Source organism: Tinamus guttatus, unplaced genomic scaffold (assembly GCF_059628265.1).
Source record: "Tinamus guttatus ecotype Peru unplaced genomic scaffold, ASM5962826v1 Tinamus_guttatus_pri_ptg000048l, whole genome shotgun sequence".
Classification (NCBI taxonomy): Eukaryota; Metazoa; Chordata; class Aves; order Tinamiformes; family Tinamidae; genus Tinamus; species Tinamus guttatus.
Genome location: NW_028288582.1, coordinates 9,457,729 through 9,474,644, shown reverse-complemented (window position 1 = coordinate 9,474,644; position 16,916 = coordinate 9,457,729). Strand labels below are relative to the sequence as shown.

The window sequence follows — 16,916 nt, the reverse complement described above, 5'->3', positions numbered from 1 at the left end:
GTGATTAGATAAATCTCTTCTGAGTTTAGATCTGATTTTAGTATCTGGTGAGACAGAGGAGCTGCATAGACAGACAGGTCACATATGATTTTAATACTTGGATAGATGGATGAATACACAGATTGATAGATAGATGAAAAGATAGATACACACAGGCTGATGTATTACTGTTTTCAGTATATATATATATATCTCACACATCCCTGAACTCCATAAGTGTCAATTCTACTACAGCGTGCATTAAATATTTCACTAAAATAAATAAATATATGTAACCATGACTAATAGGAACTTCTCTCCTGAATGTTAGCTGTTAGTTATTTATGCAAACCTTTTCTTCATGCAGCAAAATGAAAAGATACATATAGAAATGGTTGCGGAGCAACTATAGATCTTTGTCTGCTCTCACATACATATCCCCAGTTCCTCTTCTTCCTCTCAAAAAAAAAAAAAAAAACAGAATTAATCAGACATCAAGTTTAGGAGCTTTTTTTTTTTTTTTTTTGAGATTCCACTTGGTTCCAAAAACCAAGGAGCCATCATTCATATCAGCCATCATTCTGGGACTCCATGAGTTAGGAGGTTTTTGCTGGATGAGTCTGCATTCTCTGCTCTGATTACTGTTTTGTTTTCCATTGATCCTCCTGTGTTAATAAAACCCAGTCTGAAGTGAACAAAAGCTTGCTTCTTTTTCTAGTATGAAATGTGCCGAGTGCATACCATATCATTAACATAAAAGTTTTTTGAAATAATACTGCTTTCTAGACAGACTGTATTAATTGCATCAAGCTTTTTACAGCAGGGTGGTCTAATCTAGGTCTTCTATTGGCTGAGGGCAGTTATAAAACCAACACAAATTGAATACCATGATATAATTAAAGGAAAGGAAAATGTTCTTTTAAAATCTATTATTTACTTACAGGTATTTCTTTTATCTTTATTGTCACCTTAACCTTTGCCAAGGAAACACCAGACTAAAAGACGTAGTAAGTAGAATTTCAGTAGCCAAGTAAATTGATACTAACTTTACAAGACAACTGTGTGATTTGCAGAATGTCCTAATGACTAATACAGCTGATTCCTTGAAATAATGGGAGCCAGTTCCACTTTTCTAAGCGACAAGCCCATGCCTTCCTCTACTTCAGACCTTTAACTTTGCAGTCCTGTCCATTAATCACTTCTGCCCATGCCCACTTGCTGTTTTTATAAATGCAACTAAGTATCCTAATTGCTTTCCACCTCCTTCTATCAGCCTACATGTGGGAAGGAAGCAGTACCACTGGTTAGCTGAATATATGTGTATCCGACAGATTTAATTATCTTTACAGAGGTATATAAAATCCTCTCTCATGGGCCTGGGTCCAAAGATTCTGGATCAGGAATATATCTAAAAGCAGGCATAAGGGATAAATTATTATCTGTATCATTACAATCCACTTTGTCTTATGCCAATTAGAATTCCATTTCTGGGGCTTTTGCACTGTAGGATCTTCAGGGCAGGGACTTTTTCCTTTGGAGAGCACACTGTAAAGTGCCATGCACTTCTGTGCTGAGATTTTCAAAGCTCCTTTCTCGTTAACTTTAATGGGAAATGGGCATCCAAATCTCTTAGGCAGCTTTGACAATTTAAGCCTTAATGTACAATATTAATAAATCAGCATCATAAAAAGAGCCTTATGAAGATGTATTGTGAAAAAATAGCCCCACAAAAAGCATTGCAGTGTATGTGTGCATGCACAGAGGCATATACTTTTCCTTACATAGTTATGTCTCTCAGCAATCATTTGCATGTCTCTGTTATGGAAAAAAAAAAAACGGTGTGCATTTTACAGTTACGCTACACAGTTGCAATTTATTGCAATGAAATAAAAAGCAGGCTCAAAAAAAGCACCCTAATCTGGCAAGGGGTAAAGCAATGCTTTGCCCATTTCTATTTTAGATCCAAGCTAGACAACCCTGTGAATTTCATGACTCTATTCCAACTCCTAATTAAATAGGCACTAAAAACATTTAAACAGGAGAACCCAATTCAACAGACAGAAGCCTCTGAGGCAAATAAATAAATAAATAAAGAGACAGAAAGATTGTTTCAGTAATATTTGTAGATATTTGAAAGAATCATATTGAAAAACATAGACCTTTACTCGCAAATTCCTCATCCTGTGGTGCCTTGAATGCAAGTAAAAGAACAAAGACAGAAGGGAGCACACCAGCAATCGGAGAGGGGGACAGTGGACACCGAAGCCGCGGAGTTCCCAGTTCCCAGCACCATCTACTGTAACTACTCTCAGCCACACACTTTATAAAGACTGCAAACAGCTCTGACGAAGGACGATGACTTCCCTTTTGCACAACTGAGCCCTGCTCTGCAGTGCACTAGGCAACTGCTCTTATCTACATCTGAGATTTCAAATGCAGCGTTTACACGTGAGTAAATACATCCCAAATTCTGCAGGCAACCGGAAGTTTAGATTCTACAGCATAAAATTGCTGAGATTCTTAAGGACCTGATTTGGGGTACCTGCAACTTCAAGTCTTCAGATTTGCAGCCTGCTTGAAAACTGTACTGAAAAACTCCAGGTCCTGAATTAAATGAATGCTGAAAAACAGGAAAGGTAAGAAATGATGAAGGAGGGGGAGAGGCGGGAACTGTTGATGGCTTTTGTTCAAAGAAGGAAACAATTCCTCAGAAGCAAGAACAGGGCTGGCAGAATAAAAAGCTAATCAAGCTAGAGAGACAAGCAGATCTCTAAAGCTGTAGCAAAGTGACAATTGTAAATGGGTATAAGAAAAAAAAAAAAGGACGACATAACATGGGGACCATCACTAGGTTAGGGTTATTCGTCAACACACAGAAATCACTTTTCTTTCATTTCAACAAAACATTCTGGGAACCAGATAGATCCTGCTTCCCCTGCTACAGGGTTTTAATCATGCTCAGGCTCATCTACAATGAACACTAAGAGAGCTAAGAAGGGGTTATAGTAGACACAAGCCCCCTTTTCAAGGGGAGAAAATGTTTCTTTTAAGCACAACTTGACCAGCTACAGTCATAAACATGTAGCATGCACTTTGATATAGCCTGTTCTCTAAGTGCCATAGACTGCCACAGTAATTATAGGAAGAGAGGATAACAGGTCTACCACTGCACAGAGCTGGCACCGTTCTCTGAGCAAACGGACAATTCCAAAAACTAACAGTGCACAACTATAAAGTGAGCACTGGAAGTAGGTAAAGCACAAAAGCCTTGTGTTCCCATGTTCTTTAATGAGCTATTCCTCCCTTCCTTTTCTATTTTTAGTTTTACTTTCTTCCCTCTCCACTAGCTGTTGGTATCAGAAGCAATTGGGAACCACGGGTATCCAGTTCACTGTTACAACTACCTACCTATCAGAGCTACGTGTGCGTATACTGTATCAGTGAAGACAGAGAAAAAGGAAAATAAGAGATAAATTCCAGTTTATTTTTCTAGTTACAGGGAGGAGGGAAGAGGGGGCATTCAGAGGGGAGATAAGGGGGCAATCTGACTTTCTGACACGCAGTTCACCATTCAGAAGAACCCATTTCTACACTCGTTCCTGGCCAGTCTCAATCTACTGAGGTCAGCGAAGCAGAGAGAGATTAAAACAGCATCCACCCCCCACAGTGAGTACAGCAACTTGGATAGGAAATTGGACAAACCCCCTGGATGCTTTGACTGCGCTGCACTGTGGAACGTGTTGCTCCAAGCCCGAGCTTGTGCCCCGGACGAAGAGCCAGTGCATGGACTGAACCTCACCCAGAGAGCCGAGGCAGCTGCCCACGAGCCACCCGTCGCGTATGGATCTAGAAAAGGGCTCTGCAGGGTGTTTTTTGCCTTCCCGTGAGAATATCTAGTCTTTCAAGACAAGGTTTCCAAGATGCGGCTTTAAATTCCTTGCAAGGTTTTTTCTCTTGCCTTATTGCATCAAATAAGGATGCACAGGGATATTCTCAGGAGACCAGGTATGTTGTGGCCAGGTCGTGCCAGTGCTCACAGAAGGAAAAGGCTGTGGGGAGCAAAAGTTAGGCCAGCTTCAGGGAACACGAGGAGCCATTTTCTGAAGGCTTTACTCACGCCAGCCCTTACTATATGTCTAAATCCTTTGGTCCTCACACATATCCAGCATCACTCTGCAGACTCCCTAGTAAATCCCCACGGATGTGTGCATGAACAAGGGCTGCAGGCTTTGGCCCACCGCAGTGTAAGCAAGTAAGCTCTTGAGGATTTTGCCACAGCTGTATTTTCTTTTAAGCCCTCCCCATTTTCACCTCTCCAGTGCTCAGTTCACCACAGACCCAATCTTGCAACTGAGCCATGCTCAGAAACACCCACTGATTTCAAAGAGATCGCGGGGTATGAAATGATGGGGTCTGGCAACAATATGTCAGTGTCCTCTTTGGCTAGCTCGATGCGCCCTCATTTCCACAGCACTTTCCCCTCCTCGTGGTGACAAAAGTCAGGCATCCAAAAGGAATAAAAGGAAAAGGAAAACTCATGGGGGAGAGGGGAGGCATGTATGGCAAGTTACCAAGGAGCATTTTCTGAAGGCAAGGGAGAAAACTGCAAGGAGCACATACATCCTGTGTGCACATGGACTCTGAGGAAAGCCTTTAATACGAACGATTGGGAGGGGGGAATAAAAAGACCTCAGATGTTAAATGTTATCCAATTAAGCTTAAAATAAACAGCCCAGAGAGATGAAATCTTGATACCAGGGTATCACATTATGTGAGGATTCTCAGACATTTGTTCACAATGTGGCACAAACAGACCAGCCGTGGACGCTGGTGACATCTGAGAGCGGGCAGGCAGGAGGGAAGGGAAGGGGGAAGAGAAGGAGCGGAGTCACACACCCTCTCCCGCTCCCCATCCTCCGTGATGGCGGATGGGAAAGAAGGAAGAAGGGGGGGGATGTTGAGGGCATTTCCACTGCCTTCCCCACACAACCCAGTGCAGGCATCTCTCCCACAGTAAAGATGACATCACTTGGCAGCACTACTGACCTTCAGATAGCAACAACAGAAAAATAACGTTTCTATTACCTGACAACTGACAATGACATCCAAATGTGCCTGACGTCTCAGTCTGAATCTCAGTCTGAGTCCCGCCAACTGAGACTGCACGTGCACCACAGCAGGGCAGGCTAAGGCAGGGCGGGAGAGAGGCCAGTGCGCGGAGAGGTGACGTGATCACTGATGTGTGAGGGTGGGAGGAGGCAGCTATGGGAGCCCCCGGCAGGTTTGCAGGCCTGGACGGCCCTGGAGAAAAAACAATAGAAAAAACTGTCAGTCGGATCTAAGTTTGAAGGGACAGAGGAGGCATCATCAGGGAAAACAGGCGAGGTGGCGGCTCACTGCCTAACTCACTACACGCTGCTTCTGAGCTGGTTTCTGGGTCAGACTGGGACTGGAAAGACTCACTCGGAGGCCAGGCAGGAGAAACAGGCTGGGGAGAAGAGCAAGAAGAGACCTTGGGAAGGGTGAAACCCCCGCGCGCCACAGCCGCACGCCGAGGGGGCCCGGGGACGAAGCGGGCGACGTGGGAGCTGCCCGCGGTGCGGAGCGGAGCTTAACGTCACCACCAGCGCTTGCTGACGGACCAAATCAAAAAGGGGATTATTGCTTTATGGCTGTGTTAATGCCTTTAACTGACACAAGACTGGGCAGGCTTTATGCCGAGCTGCCGCTGAAAAGGGCTTGACACAGCAGCGCAGGCAAAGTGCAGGGACGTCGAGCTCAAACGGCCCTGCGGAGGTGCCAGGAATCAAGCTCCCAGAATAAAGTGTTCATGGGCCACTGTGTTGCCTTCCCATTTGAGCTGCAGCCAGCTGAGTTTTGCATGCCCCGATTATACAGACCTCCCTATCAAGCCTCTAAAGAATGGAGCAACCTTTTTCCTACCTAAAAGTCGACGTTGTATCCTCCAACTATCCTATTTAGTTTTAACCCGTCTAGGAATGCTGTATTTACAGTTTTCTCCTGCTCCACTAGAAACACTCACTCCTCCTGGCACCAGTCCAAAGAAGAACTCCATGGCTTAAAAAATGAAAATGCAAGTTGTAAGTATCTATATGCACATGCACAAGTACAAACAGGCAGAAACACACAAACACACACACGCACACACACACACAAGCTGCCACAATGAACAGAGTTTTAAAGACAAGTTACAAGAACAGCACATCTTTACCTCCACTGAGCATCTGACCCTGTTTATTTAAGACTATGCCTTCCATTTAATTACTAAATAAAGTGTAGCTACTAATCGAGGGCAGTTTCTAAATGAAGATATGCGGTGGAGTGGCCGCCATTAAAAAGCTGGCATTTGCCAACAGTTACCACACAGTGGTAGATTAGAAACCACAGTTTCCCCCTGTATTTAGATCAGGAAATACGTGTGCTAATTGTGGGGTATCTTTGAGCAAATACTCTCCTTCTTTTAATGGCAGCAATTCCGTCTGTGCATCCATGTGCACCTTGCATAAACACACTAACATCACGGCAGCAAGAAGAAATATTTATCCATGCTCCAACCATAGCAAAGCAACATTTTATGAGCGAGCCTCTCCACCTCGAGCATCCCTATTTGGAAACTTGGGCTACATGTTGATCTGACAGCTACACATGTGAGGCAAGAGGGGATACTCCAGCCTTGGCACAGCATCCAGCACTCTAGTCTGCAAGGACTGCATTTGATTTTGCCGTTTATCTTAAATGGCTAAGAGACCACCAGTGCAAAACATTTGCGTGAAGCCTTTGCCAAAACCACAAGTGAAGAGGCTAGATTCCCTGTATAAATACTTGAGCTTCAAGCATCAAGGATAAAATTTGTGCTCTTTTGTGAGGACTGTTTTTAAATAGAAGCCATCTCTGAGGCTCATGGGACCAGGAGGGGTTTTTTTGTTTTGTTTTGGGGAGCTCAGTTTTTTGACTTTAGCAACTGTTTGATCTCCCTGGAAATAACTATACAACCAGGTAATGATAACTACTATCTAAACTGTACCTATGCTACAGTCTGGGCAGGCCAGTGAGCTAGGCAAGTGGAAACAGATATCCAAAGGAGATTTTTTTTGCTGTATGTACAGGAGCCACTCTATTGCTCCAGTAACATACCTGGATAACAAGTTTTCCTACAGAGCAAGGAAAACCTAAAAAAAAAATCCTCCAATTACCTAAGTATTGTATTTTATATTTTAATATTATAAAAATAAGTGAGTATCACAGGCTATGTCCAAGTGGTGAACTCAGAATCTGGTTTTTGATTAGGAGCACAGTGCAGCTATTGTGAGTGCTGCTGCTCACAACAGGGTTTTGAAGCAGACGGTCACACGGAGGAACTGTATGAGGCCCACAAGGTGCACCATTAACCACAGCTGCATTCATTTTAGCGCAGAGGTGCACGGGTCCTAGCATGCAACATTACCCTGAAAGCAACTGTCTCTCCTCTCGTCCCAGTGGGCCCCACCTTTCTGTCAGCGATGAAGTTGATATAATCTGCACAGCCCTGCGGCATCCAAGAAGACGCTGAGCACTCATCACATGGGTACGGTGAGGCCCTCCCTGCTCTCATCCAACATGTTTCCTCTAGTGCGGAAAGGAAATTAAGGTTTCAAGTAGGAGGTGTCTGATCATCTGGGGGAAAGAGATCCTGCAGAGGTGGCAGGGGAGAGCCAGCAATCTGCTTTAGCAAGGTGCCTAACACATTTATAGAGAAGACTAGAGGATATGGGTGCCATTGAGGAGATAAACTGAATGCCACTCGCAAGGTCCTTTTCAGCCCTTTGACTTATACACTAGAAAAGTTTAAAAGTGCTAATCCAGTGTCAGAAAGCAAAGGTGAGGGAAGGAAGAAGGGAAAGAAGGAACACAAAAGGGTTCTGGCAGAACTTCAGAGATTTTCACCACTGCTACAGCATCCAGTGCCAAGAAACAAAGACCCCAGGGCTTCTGGACCAGAAGGTCAAGTCTGCTCCTATGAGCAACTTCAAACCAGCCTCCTCTTCATTGCTACCACTTTAGGATTTGCTTTTTTGTTTGTTTTTAGTAAGTCACAAATAACAGCCTTATAAAATCAGGGAAAGTAGAAAATCATGAAGAGGGAAATTGCATCCACTGGCCTCAAGGAAAGAGGTGGAAAATGGGAGGGCACAACTGCTAGATATGCTACAACTCTTTATAGCTACAGAAAGCTACACAGTGGTACTCACAGTTACTCAGCATGTGTTTGCTAAGAACATGCCTGTGTTTTACCCTTTTCTTTGGGATTCTTCTGCATCAAAATTCTGTCTAAAGCTGAAAATGAACATGGGGGCTCTAGCTTTTTCCAGTTTAACAGGCAATAAACATACATAAACATTAACAAACAGATAAAAAGATGAACACATGTAGATAGGAAGGTAGATTCTCATCCTAAATTGATGCTAAGAGTTCTCCACTTAGTGAGAGAGAGTCTCTAGAAAACTATGGCCAGTCGACCACATTATGCTGCACACCAGTTTTAAAAAGAAAACACTCCTGTGAGGCCCTGGCTGTCACAAAGGGCACAACCACAACCTGCACTAAGGAAAAGCAGAATGCAAAAATAACTGTGTGTAATTTTGGAGGCTGTTTTGGGAAATCTGATCCAGTTGGGGTGAGTGGGCACACGCATGCAGTTCTATATCTCTATGCACACTGACAGGATGTCTGAGGCTTAATTTTCCTCTTGGATCAGCTCTGGGAAATCACTCACCTGCACTGCAGATCTCAATTACACATTCTGCATTCATTCTGCATGGGTGTGAGGGGAGTTCTGCACGTAGCATGAGTGTGAAACATGCAAAGGGACTGTCACAGGGTAGATAAAAGATCTGCATTGCTGATAGCAGAGGAGAATTTTGTCCTTATGCTTTAAAAAGGCTTAGCACATACTCATTGCATATACACAGGTTATGTTGACTCTCAGTCACCACTAAGAGTTATTTCTTTGTTCTCTGCTATTTTTAAACTTGCAAAGAAGAAAATAAGGTAAATTGGACATGACCCCAGAAGATGGAAATGAGCATAAGAGCCTAGATGAACATGACAAAAGCCACAATCAAGGCATAAATTGCATCCTTTTGTTGTCCCTCTCCCTGAGCCTAGGCATGCCTGGCCATATGATATGGTATATGTAAAGCACCACGTTCCTCAGGCACATCTGCAGAAAAGTCCCTGAGCTAAGCACAAAGATGGAGCTGCAAGTAGCATCCACAATGTCCCACCCAAATCGTTCAGACCAGGGGACCTGTTTTTAATTTAAGACATCTTGCTTTATGTCTTACATTGTGTGTAAATGTGGACACAAATGTAGCTACGTATCTGAAGTGCCTCTCAAGGTATTGAACATTTGCCTTGGTATGTGGCTATGTGCATATCTGATGGGCAGGGGTACCCGCAGACATGTGAGACACCTAACAGGACACAGACCAAGTTGTCGTGTTTGTCTGGTGATGGAAAATCGATCAGTAGCTTGTTAGAGATTAAGGTTCACTTCCATTGTTAAAAACATACAGAGAAAAACAACAGCTAAGAGTGCAAGGCTAAAATTCAGGGTGAAGCTGCAGCCTCAATCCTGCCCTGTGCCCACAATGGGTTCAGGGAGAGAACTGCAGATGTTTTGAGACAGAGTTTACATGTACCACTGCAGCAAGCTTGAACACAGACATCCAAAAGCACAAGGCAGATCTATTCCCTAATCTCTCCAACAGGTTTTTCCACACTTTTCCTAAAACAAGTTGTTTCATCTGTAATACATCCCCTCCTCTGCATCGTTCCCACCTGATAATTCTAGCTAATCTTTCTCTCCTCACAGAGACGCCGAGAGTCGGCAGGAGGAAGCGCGCAGCCCCACGCGCGCACTCACGCAGGCACTGCACGCGCGGCGCACGACGGCACCGAGGCACCGACACCTCCAAGGGCAGCCAGCCGGGCAACACGCGCGTCCCGCGAGGGGCAGGCGCCCACGGAGCTCACAGGGACACGCGGGCACACGCGGGCGCAGCAGTGCGCACACGCGGGCACACAGCATCCCTGCACACCCACCAGCCAACACATGCAGCAGCTTTGCACTAGTTCTCCTCTACTGACTTACGGTGCTGTTAAGACTACAATTTCGCTTGAGCTGGAAATTGGAAGGCTGAGCTGAGGAGAGAAGAGGGAGGGCAGGGAAGAGATTTCTTGTTATATTTTGTTCAAGGATAATTTTTTTTTGGCAGACAAGGATTCCCTTTGAATTGATACATTTCTTTCTCCCAAGAATTTCAAATGATAATGCATAAATGAGTCATAGATCAAGAACAGCGACGTGGTGAGCAAGAAGGAGAAAGAGTGAGTGAGGGGCACTGGCACAGAAATTTGACAGTACCCCAACTCCCCCCCTTCCTCCCCCCATGCCAAGACATTAATTCTCACAAGTCGGAGAAAATTACTATGCATGAATGCAAAAAGCATGATCAGGAGTAATTAACATGGCTTCATATGCAAATTTTATTAATGCAGAAGTACAAAGTCATTATGCAAATGAAACTTACGTCAACTCTCTTGACAAATATTCATCTCTAAAGCTCAAGTTTCTCCCTTCTATTTTTTTTCCTAATTTTTGGTGTAAAACAAAACACACCAAAAAAAAAAAAAAAAGTGACGAGGACTGTTTGACAAGTTTGCAAAGTTGTTTTTCAACCAGAGAAATTTATTCTTGCATTGTTGATATTTTTTTGTTGTTGTTGGCAGGTACACGACAGCTCATGGAGAAGAGAAAGGGAGGGATGGGGGAGCGAGCAAGCTACCAGCAGCAGGCAGCCAATCAAAACGCCAGCGGCTGTAATGAGCGCGATTGATGACTGTTTGGCTTTACTGCAGGGTAATGAACTAGAATCCAGTCTGAGGAGGAAAAAAATATGAATATTCATGAAGCTGTGCTCCTGCCTTTGATGATTAAAGAAATTTTTAATATTCAAATAAGCGCTTGCCAAGTGATTAACAAAGAACAAGCACGCAGGAATATGGAAATGGAGCTGGGGAAGATTTGGGAGTCACAGTCTGTGCAGTAAAGACAGCGCAAAATTTCATAAACAAGATAGGCAGATAACCCAATTCAAATCTGAGCAAATAAAGGGAGAAAAATCCATTTTTTTTTCCATCAGTTTTGATATTGTATCAGTCACTTTGGAGAATAAAAGCGACCTATGCAGTAAGACCAGGGGGAAAAAATCCGCACCCGGAGAAGCCCAACCCAGCAATTACAGAGTAAGCAACCTGGGCGAGAAGCTGATAGGGAAATGATGGCCAAGTCCGCTGTCTGCTGGAGGCTAGTGCTTTCCAAAAGCGTTAGTCTACCTGATGCTGAGAGGCAACCCAGCTACTGAGAATCTCCAACTTGTTGTATAGGACAGGCAGGAGTCAAAGGCATCCTGAAATAACCAAAGCCAATTCCTGCAGTTAAATCCCTTTCACTGGCTAAGGAGCGCAGAGCTAGAATTGTTCACTGGCTGCAGGAGGAGGGAGGGAGTGCAAAAGAAAGAGATTATTATCAGGAAAAGAATGAAAAAAAAGAAGAAAAAAGTGGAAAAGGAGGGTGTAAGAAGGTCTCAACTATCCACCCTGGCAATCAATTGGTAAAAAATGTGCTCTCCATGTTTGAGTGGGAAAGGTCCTCCCCTCCCCACAGGTTTCTGAACAAGGATACAAAAATCCAGCCACATTACAAAATGTCTGATAAGTTCAGGCTCTCATGGTTTAATAGCTTCGCTAAGGATTCACACTGAAGCACATAATAACAATATTAGCTGCTAAAATGACTTTACGGTTAAAATATATCTAATTAGCAGCAATGACATCCTTTTTTTCTTCTTTTCCGGAAAAGCAGTTAACTTCATGTCTACCTGATACAAAAAGAGAATATGGTTGAGCTCTTTCTGTCTCTCAAAGAGCAGAGTAAGGATGTCTTCAGACTCTCAGGGCACTGGAAAACCGACTCACCTTCTTTGTTATTAGATCCTGGGCTTTCACAAGCCTATTTGGCTTTTCTGCAGCTCTTTAAAACCTTTGGTTAATTATTTCCTATTTTAAAAATCCAAAGAAAGCATAGACTAGGCACCATTTAATAATTAGCTGGTGACTTCAGAACGTAAAATTTCAACTCAATTCTACTTAAAAAAAAAGTATATATATATACACACACACATAAAAGAACATGAGGACAACGCTACGAAATGCATAAAATGGCCATGACTGGAACCATCAGAATTGCAGTGAAAACACATCGTGGAGCTAATGGGATTTTCCCCGCCCTCTTCCTCCCCCCCTATATGTGCTCCATTTTTAGAGATACAAAAATATCCACTATTTATGTATCACAGGAAAGAAATGGAGAAAAAAAAAAGAAGAAGAAATAAAGAAATGCCGAAATGTAAGTAAAGATATGGTTAAAGACCATGCAGGGATATTGCTGAGAGTCTTTCCTCTGAATAATGCCAAGACCTTTCCAACATGCCTGTTGTCTCTAGGTGTGTGGGAGGGTGAAGTGTTACATTACATAACATATATGCTGCAGCGGCTATGCACAATGACACTGATTAAAAAGCTTGACGGTGAAACTCAGCTTTCCATTTTCTGGCTTTTGATACTTTGCATCAGACCCTTCAACACCGTAAATGTTATCTTTTGTCTGCTAGATTTCTTTGGCTTTATTTTAATCAATGCATTTTCTCTTTTAATGACACAGAAGCAACTAACAGCTCGTGCAGTTGGTTGCTTTGAAGCCCTTCTTAAATGGCAGTTAAGTTCTACCATATAAATGTGAATACTTATGTTGCGCATTCTCTCTTTCTTCCCTTAAAAGCACCCCATTTACATATTTCTGGAGAATAATGATACTTCAGCAGGGCAGGTGAACATGCACTTCAGCATATGGAGTCAATGCGGAAAAGTATTAAGAGTCAATATTGTAAAAAAGCAGCCTCTAAATTTCAGTGGCTTGCATTGAGCATGCAGCTGTGGTTGCCTGTCAGTAGTTAGAAGCTGTAATAATAATAATAATAACAACAACAATAATAACAATAATAACACGCCTTTCATTTCTCCAGTGCCTTCCACACAAGGATCTGGAAGCACTTTGCAAAGATAAATAAACCGAGCCTGGAACACCCCGTGCGGTTAATAAATATCTTAATATATCTAAGTGCCGTGCCCCGCGCACGGGGCTCGTCTCGCTGCGCGGCTCCACGCGCTGCGAATCGCTGTGTCGCCCACAGTTGGGGCAGGCCTCGGGGTTCATGTTTTTAACTTACCTAGCAGACCACGTGGACTAGCAGGAGCAGCCCCCTCTCTGTAAGGTTGATATTTGGGGGCCAAAAGCTGCTTTTGGGGAATGAGGGTGCTGCGTTTTGTTGGCCCAAGGGATGGCGGTGGGGCCAGGCGCTGCCTTGAGGGCGGCCACCTGCCCCGAGGAGCCGGCCTGGAGGCCTCCCCACAGACCTGCACCTGCCCCAACCACAATCTGGCCGTTTTAACAAAACTAAGGGGGTAATAGAACATCTTGGTTTATTGTGATTTAAATTATGAGGGAAATGCAGCCCTGAAGGCTGAACGAGGCCTCGCTTGCCCATCCCCTGCGCAATGCCCCCCCTGCCAGCCCTGTGTCACCGGCCATGGAGAGCACCCGGAGCGCGAGGAGGGCAGATAGCGGCAGCCTGGGGACCCGAACACCCTAAACTCAGCAGGGCAACAGCCCTAACGTGTGGGCTAACGAAGGGCGCCCTGGGGAACGTGGGGCTTCCTGGGGGCCGGGCTCCCCCTTCCCACTGTCCCTCCATCCCTCCGTCCGTCCCTCCGTCCGTGGGACGCGGCCGGCGCAGGGCCCCCGCTCCCAGCCGGCTTGTCTCCCCGCCACCGCAGCTGGGTAACAAATGACAATAATCACCCTGATCCGCCGAGTTTGTTTTCCAGCAGGCACAAAGGGCTGGCAATAAACAGTTCATCAATTTTCCCAACTTTGTTTCCAACTCCCGTAATTAAGTCCTGGGGAGCTCTGAGGGTTATAAAAATCCTTGTGGGGATTAAAATTTTTTGTCCCGATTATACCGTGAATATTTCTATAACGCCAGCAAATATTTTCATTATAATTAAAACATATAACCACCCCCCAAACAGAGGATAGCAGCAATTTAACCCGCCCTGGAGTTAATAAATGGACTCAGCGGACGGGAAGAGTTGTTTCAAAGGACTCCCATAAAGGCAAAATAATACATATATGCAGCCAGAGAGAAACACCCCTGTCAATCACCCCGGAGCTTGACCACCACAGTGTGGTCAAGGTGCTAAACGAAGGAGCCAAACGGCGCAGGGAGCAGCCACAGGTGCCCGGGAGCCAGCGGCGCTGCTGGGCTCCCCCTCCGAGGGGACGCTTGGGAGCGAGCCCTGTCACATCTGCACACCCTGCGCCGCACACGTGCGTCCACGGGCAGCACGCGGCCCCCGCAGGGGACGACAGCAGGAATTTGCTGCTCAGATGAGCACGTCTCCTTCGCCCCAAACTCTGCCTTCTACTAATATTTTCAAATTTTTTCACTGACACTAAAAGAAAAAAAAAAATCAGTGGTGACATTAGGCAGAAGTAAGACCTTAGGAGCTCTTCGGCTAGAAGTGAACTCCTGCATGCTGGGGGAACTTGAGGAAGGAGATGGATGGATGAAGTCGCTCTCCTTCTCAGTCTCCCCATTTGTGAAAACTGGCTAAGGACATCAACCTGATTTTGTTAAATGTCCTGGAAACTTAAAAATACTCTGTACGAACGATACCTGAAACAGCAGCACCGTTAACTCTGTCTGTGCTGGCAATGGAAGGAGGGCTACCAGGTGATGCCCAGTCCCTACAAAGCCCAGGTCAATACACAAGCCCCAGTAACTCTGGGAAAGAACCCTGTTTTTTTCTGGCTCGCCTCTTGCCAAAAGCAATGAAAATGTAGGCACGTTGCTAAGTGCTGAATTTCAATGTGAAAAATGTTTTACCTGTCTAGTATGGGTGAATGCTTTACACTACAAGTAATATAGCAGTGTGTGTGTGCATGGGGGGGGGAGGTCCCAATTAATTTGCACATTTATAATTTGCAGATTTGCCCTTGTGCACAGGGCACTGCTCACATTCGGCAGAGCATTTCGCTAACCCCAGGCGAACTTAAACAAGCAAAGCAGGGTGAGCAATCTTAAGAAACAAGGCAACAGATTTTAAAAATGAGGATTCCCTTTGCGTTTCAGATCTCCCAGGGGAAAAGTATTGCAGCCATGTGTGTACAAGTGGGCTCAAGTTTGATAACTGAAACTGTCAAATTAAATGAGCAGAGCAATCAGCTGGAGATTGTAAAACAATCCACCAAACAAGGGGAACCCTGAGCATCTTCAGCTTCAGTCCTCAATTTGCTGGACAACGGTACAACTAAGTAAATAAAGAACGCGCCCTGAATAGCAAAGGTGAGAAGAAATTAACCGAGCAAGTTGTTTTGGATTAAATAAAGAAAGCAGATAAATAAACCAGCAACCCAAGAATCTAGTTCAGCCTCTTATGTAAGTTAAAAAAAGCAGAGAGGGAAATAATCTAGAGTGAATTGACATTTCGTTTGCGTAAGGAAACATGTTGCAAACCTGCCGCACAAGTCTGCTCCTAAGTAGCACAATGAAAAGTTTTTTCTGAAGACATCAATCCAAACAGAATTTGGCCTGTTGCTAGTATTAATTAATTATGCAGGATGACAGAACCCTACCCGGAGAGGTAAATCTCAAGTATAGTAAGAACGACCCCTTGTTCCTTTCAATATGACACAAAACTACCAAAAGCAAAATCAACTACAAGAAAGTAAGAACCATTTTGAATATAGAATGTTCTTTCATGGATCTATTTTCTCTGGACCGGTTTCTCCCATACCTCTTAGTTCACCAGTGTGTTTGTACAGAAGAGCATCCCTCCTCATAAGATAAAAGTGTAAGACAAAAAGGTTCTTTACTATCAGGTCTGCTTGAAACAGAAGCCCAAGCTGATATCTTTGGAAAGCATGTTTATAAAAATAAATGAGAACAAAACAGAGGTACTACACAAACCAAGGTGAAGCAAAAGACATTCCTTAAACCCATGTTCAGAATGAGGAAGTTATATTAAATTCATAGTTATCACCCCAGTAAATAAAAGCTAGGGGGGTTGGGGTTTTTTTTGTTTTGTTTTTTGATGAAAATGTCAATGTACTCAAATAGGAGCTTAATGCTCTAACCAAATCTTTCTATAACCTCTTGCATCGCAAGCAAAATCCCTAAAATGTCACCAACTAAAAATATTGAACTGAGCTGTAATTAGTTTCAACAAAGCAGTCCTTTTAACCCTAATTTTCTACATGCAGATGGCATTTCTGAAGTAAGTATTATGAACCTTCTTTAAGTACAAGTAGAATCTAACTACAAAATCACAAGCAGTGATCTAATAATTCTTCCTCTAAGCATCTCTTTTATTTCCCTGTAATAAATTTAAATCCATTCTTCAGTCTGTTAACAAGTGATCAGAAAAAAATATGCATGCACACCTAAACCACCACAACAAAATTAATTTTTTTTAAATAACACTCCAATCACTAATATAATAAAGACTGTTATAACAAGTTAGCACTGGTATCATTATTCCTTATGATTCAATATTCTAATGACTGGCTGTAACAGAGGTTTATGTTCTGCCGAGGTTTATACCACTATTTAATGTAATTAAACAAACTGGCAGCCGAAGCCTCCATGGAAATATCATTTCTATCGCAGAGTATTCCCACCAGAAATTCAGAGGAATCATAACATGCAAACTTTGATTCTGTTTTATTTTCTCCCCTGTTCTGAAACTGCTCTGGC

The 16,916-nt window shown here is 43.7% G+C and overlaps 1 protein-coding gene across 4 annotated transcripts in view; it reads right to left on the bottom strand.

Moving 5' to 3' along the window:
* The window catches only part of BCL11B (BCL11 transcription factor B), an 89,663-nt gene that overhangs the window by 43,232 nt on the left and 29,515 nt on the right, over positions 1 to 16,916 (bottom strand). For 2 of the 4 annotated variants that reach the window (XM_088539669.1, XM_088539670.1), the window contains exon 3: positions 5,065 to 5,280. The exons of the other annotated variants lie outside the window; for them this stretch is intronic. In XM_088539669.1, the coding sequence (XP_088395795.1) occupies positions 5,065 to 5,280 (216 nt within the window). The remainder of the gene's footprint in view (positions 1 to 5,064; positions 5,281 to 16,916) is intronic. 4 annotated transcript variants of the gene reach the window in all.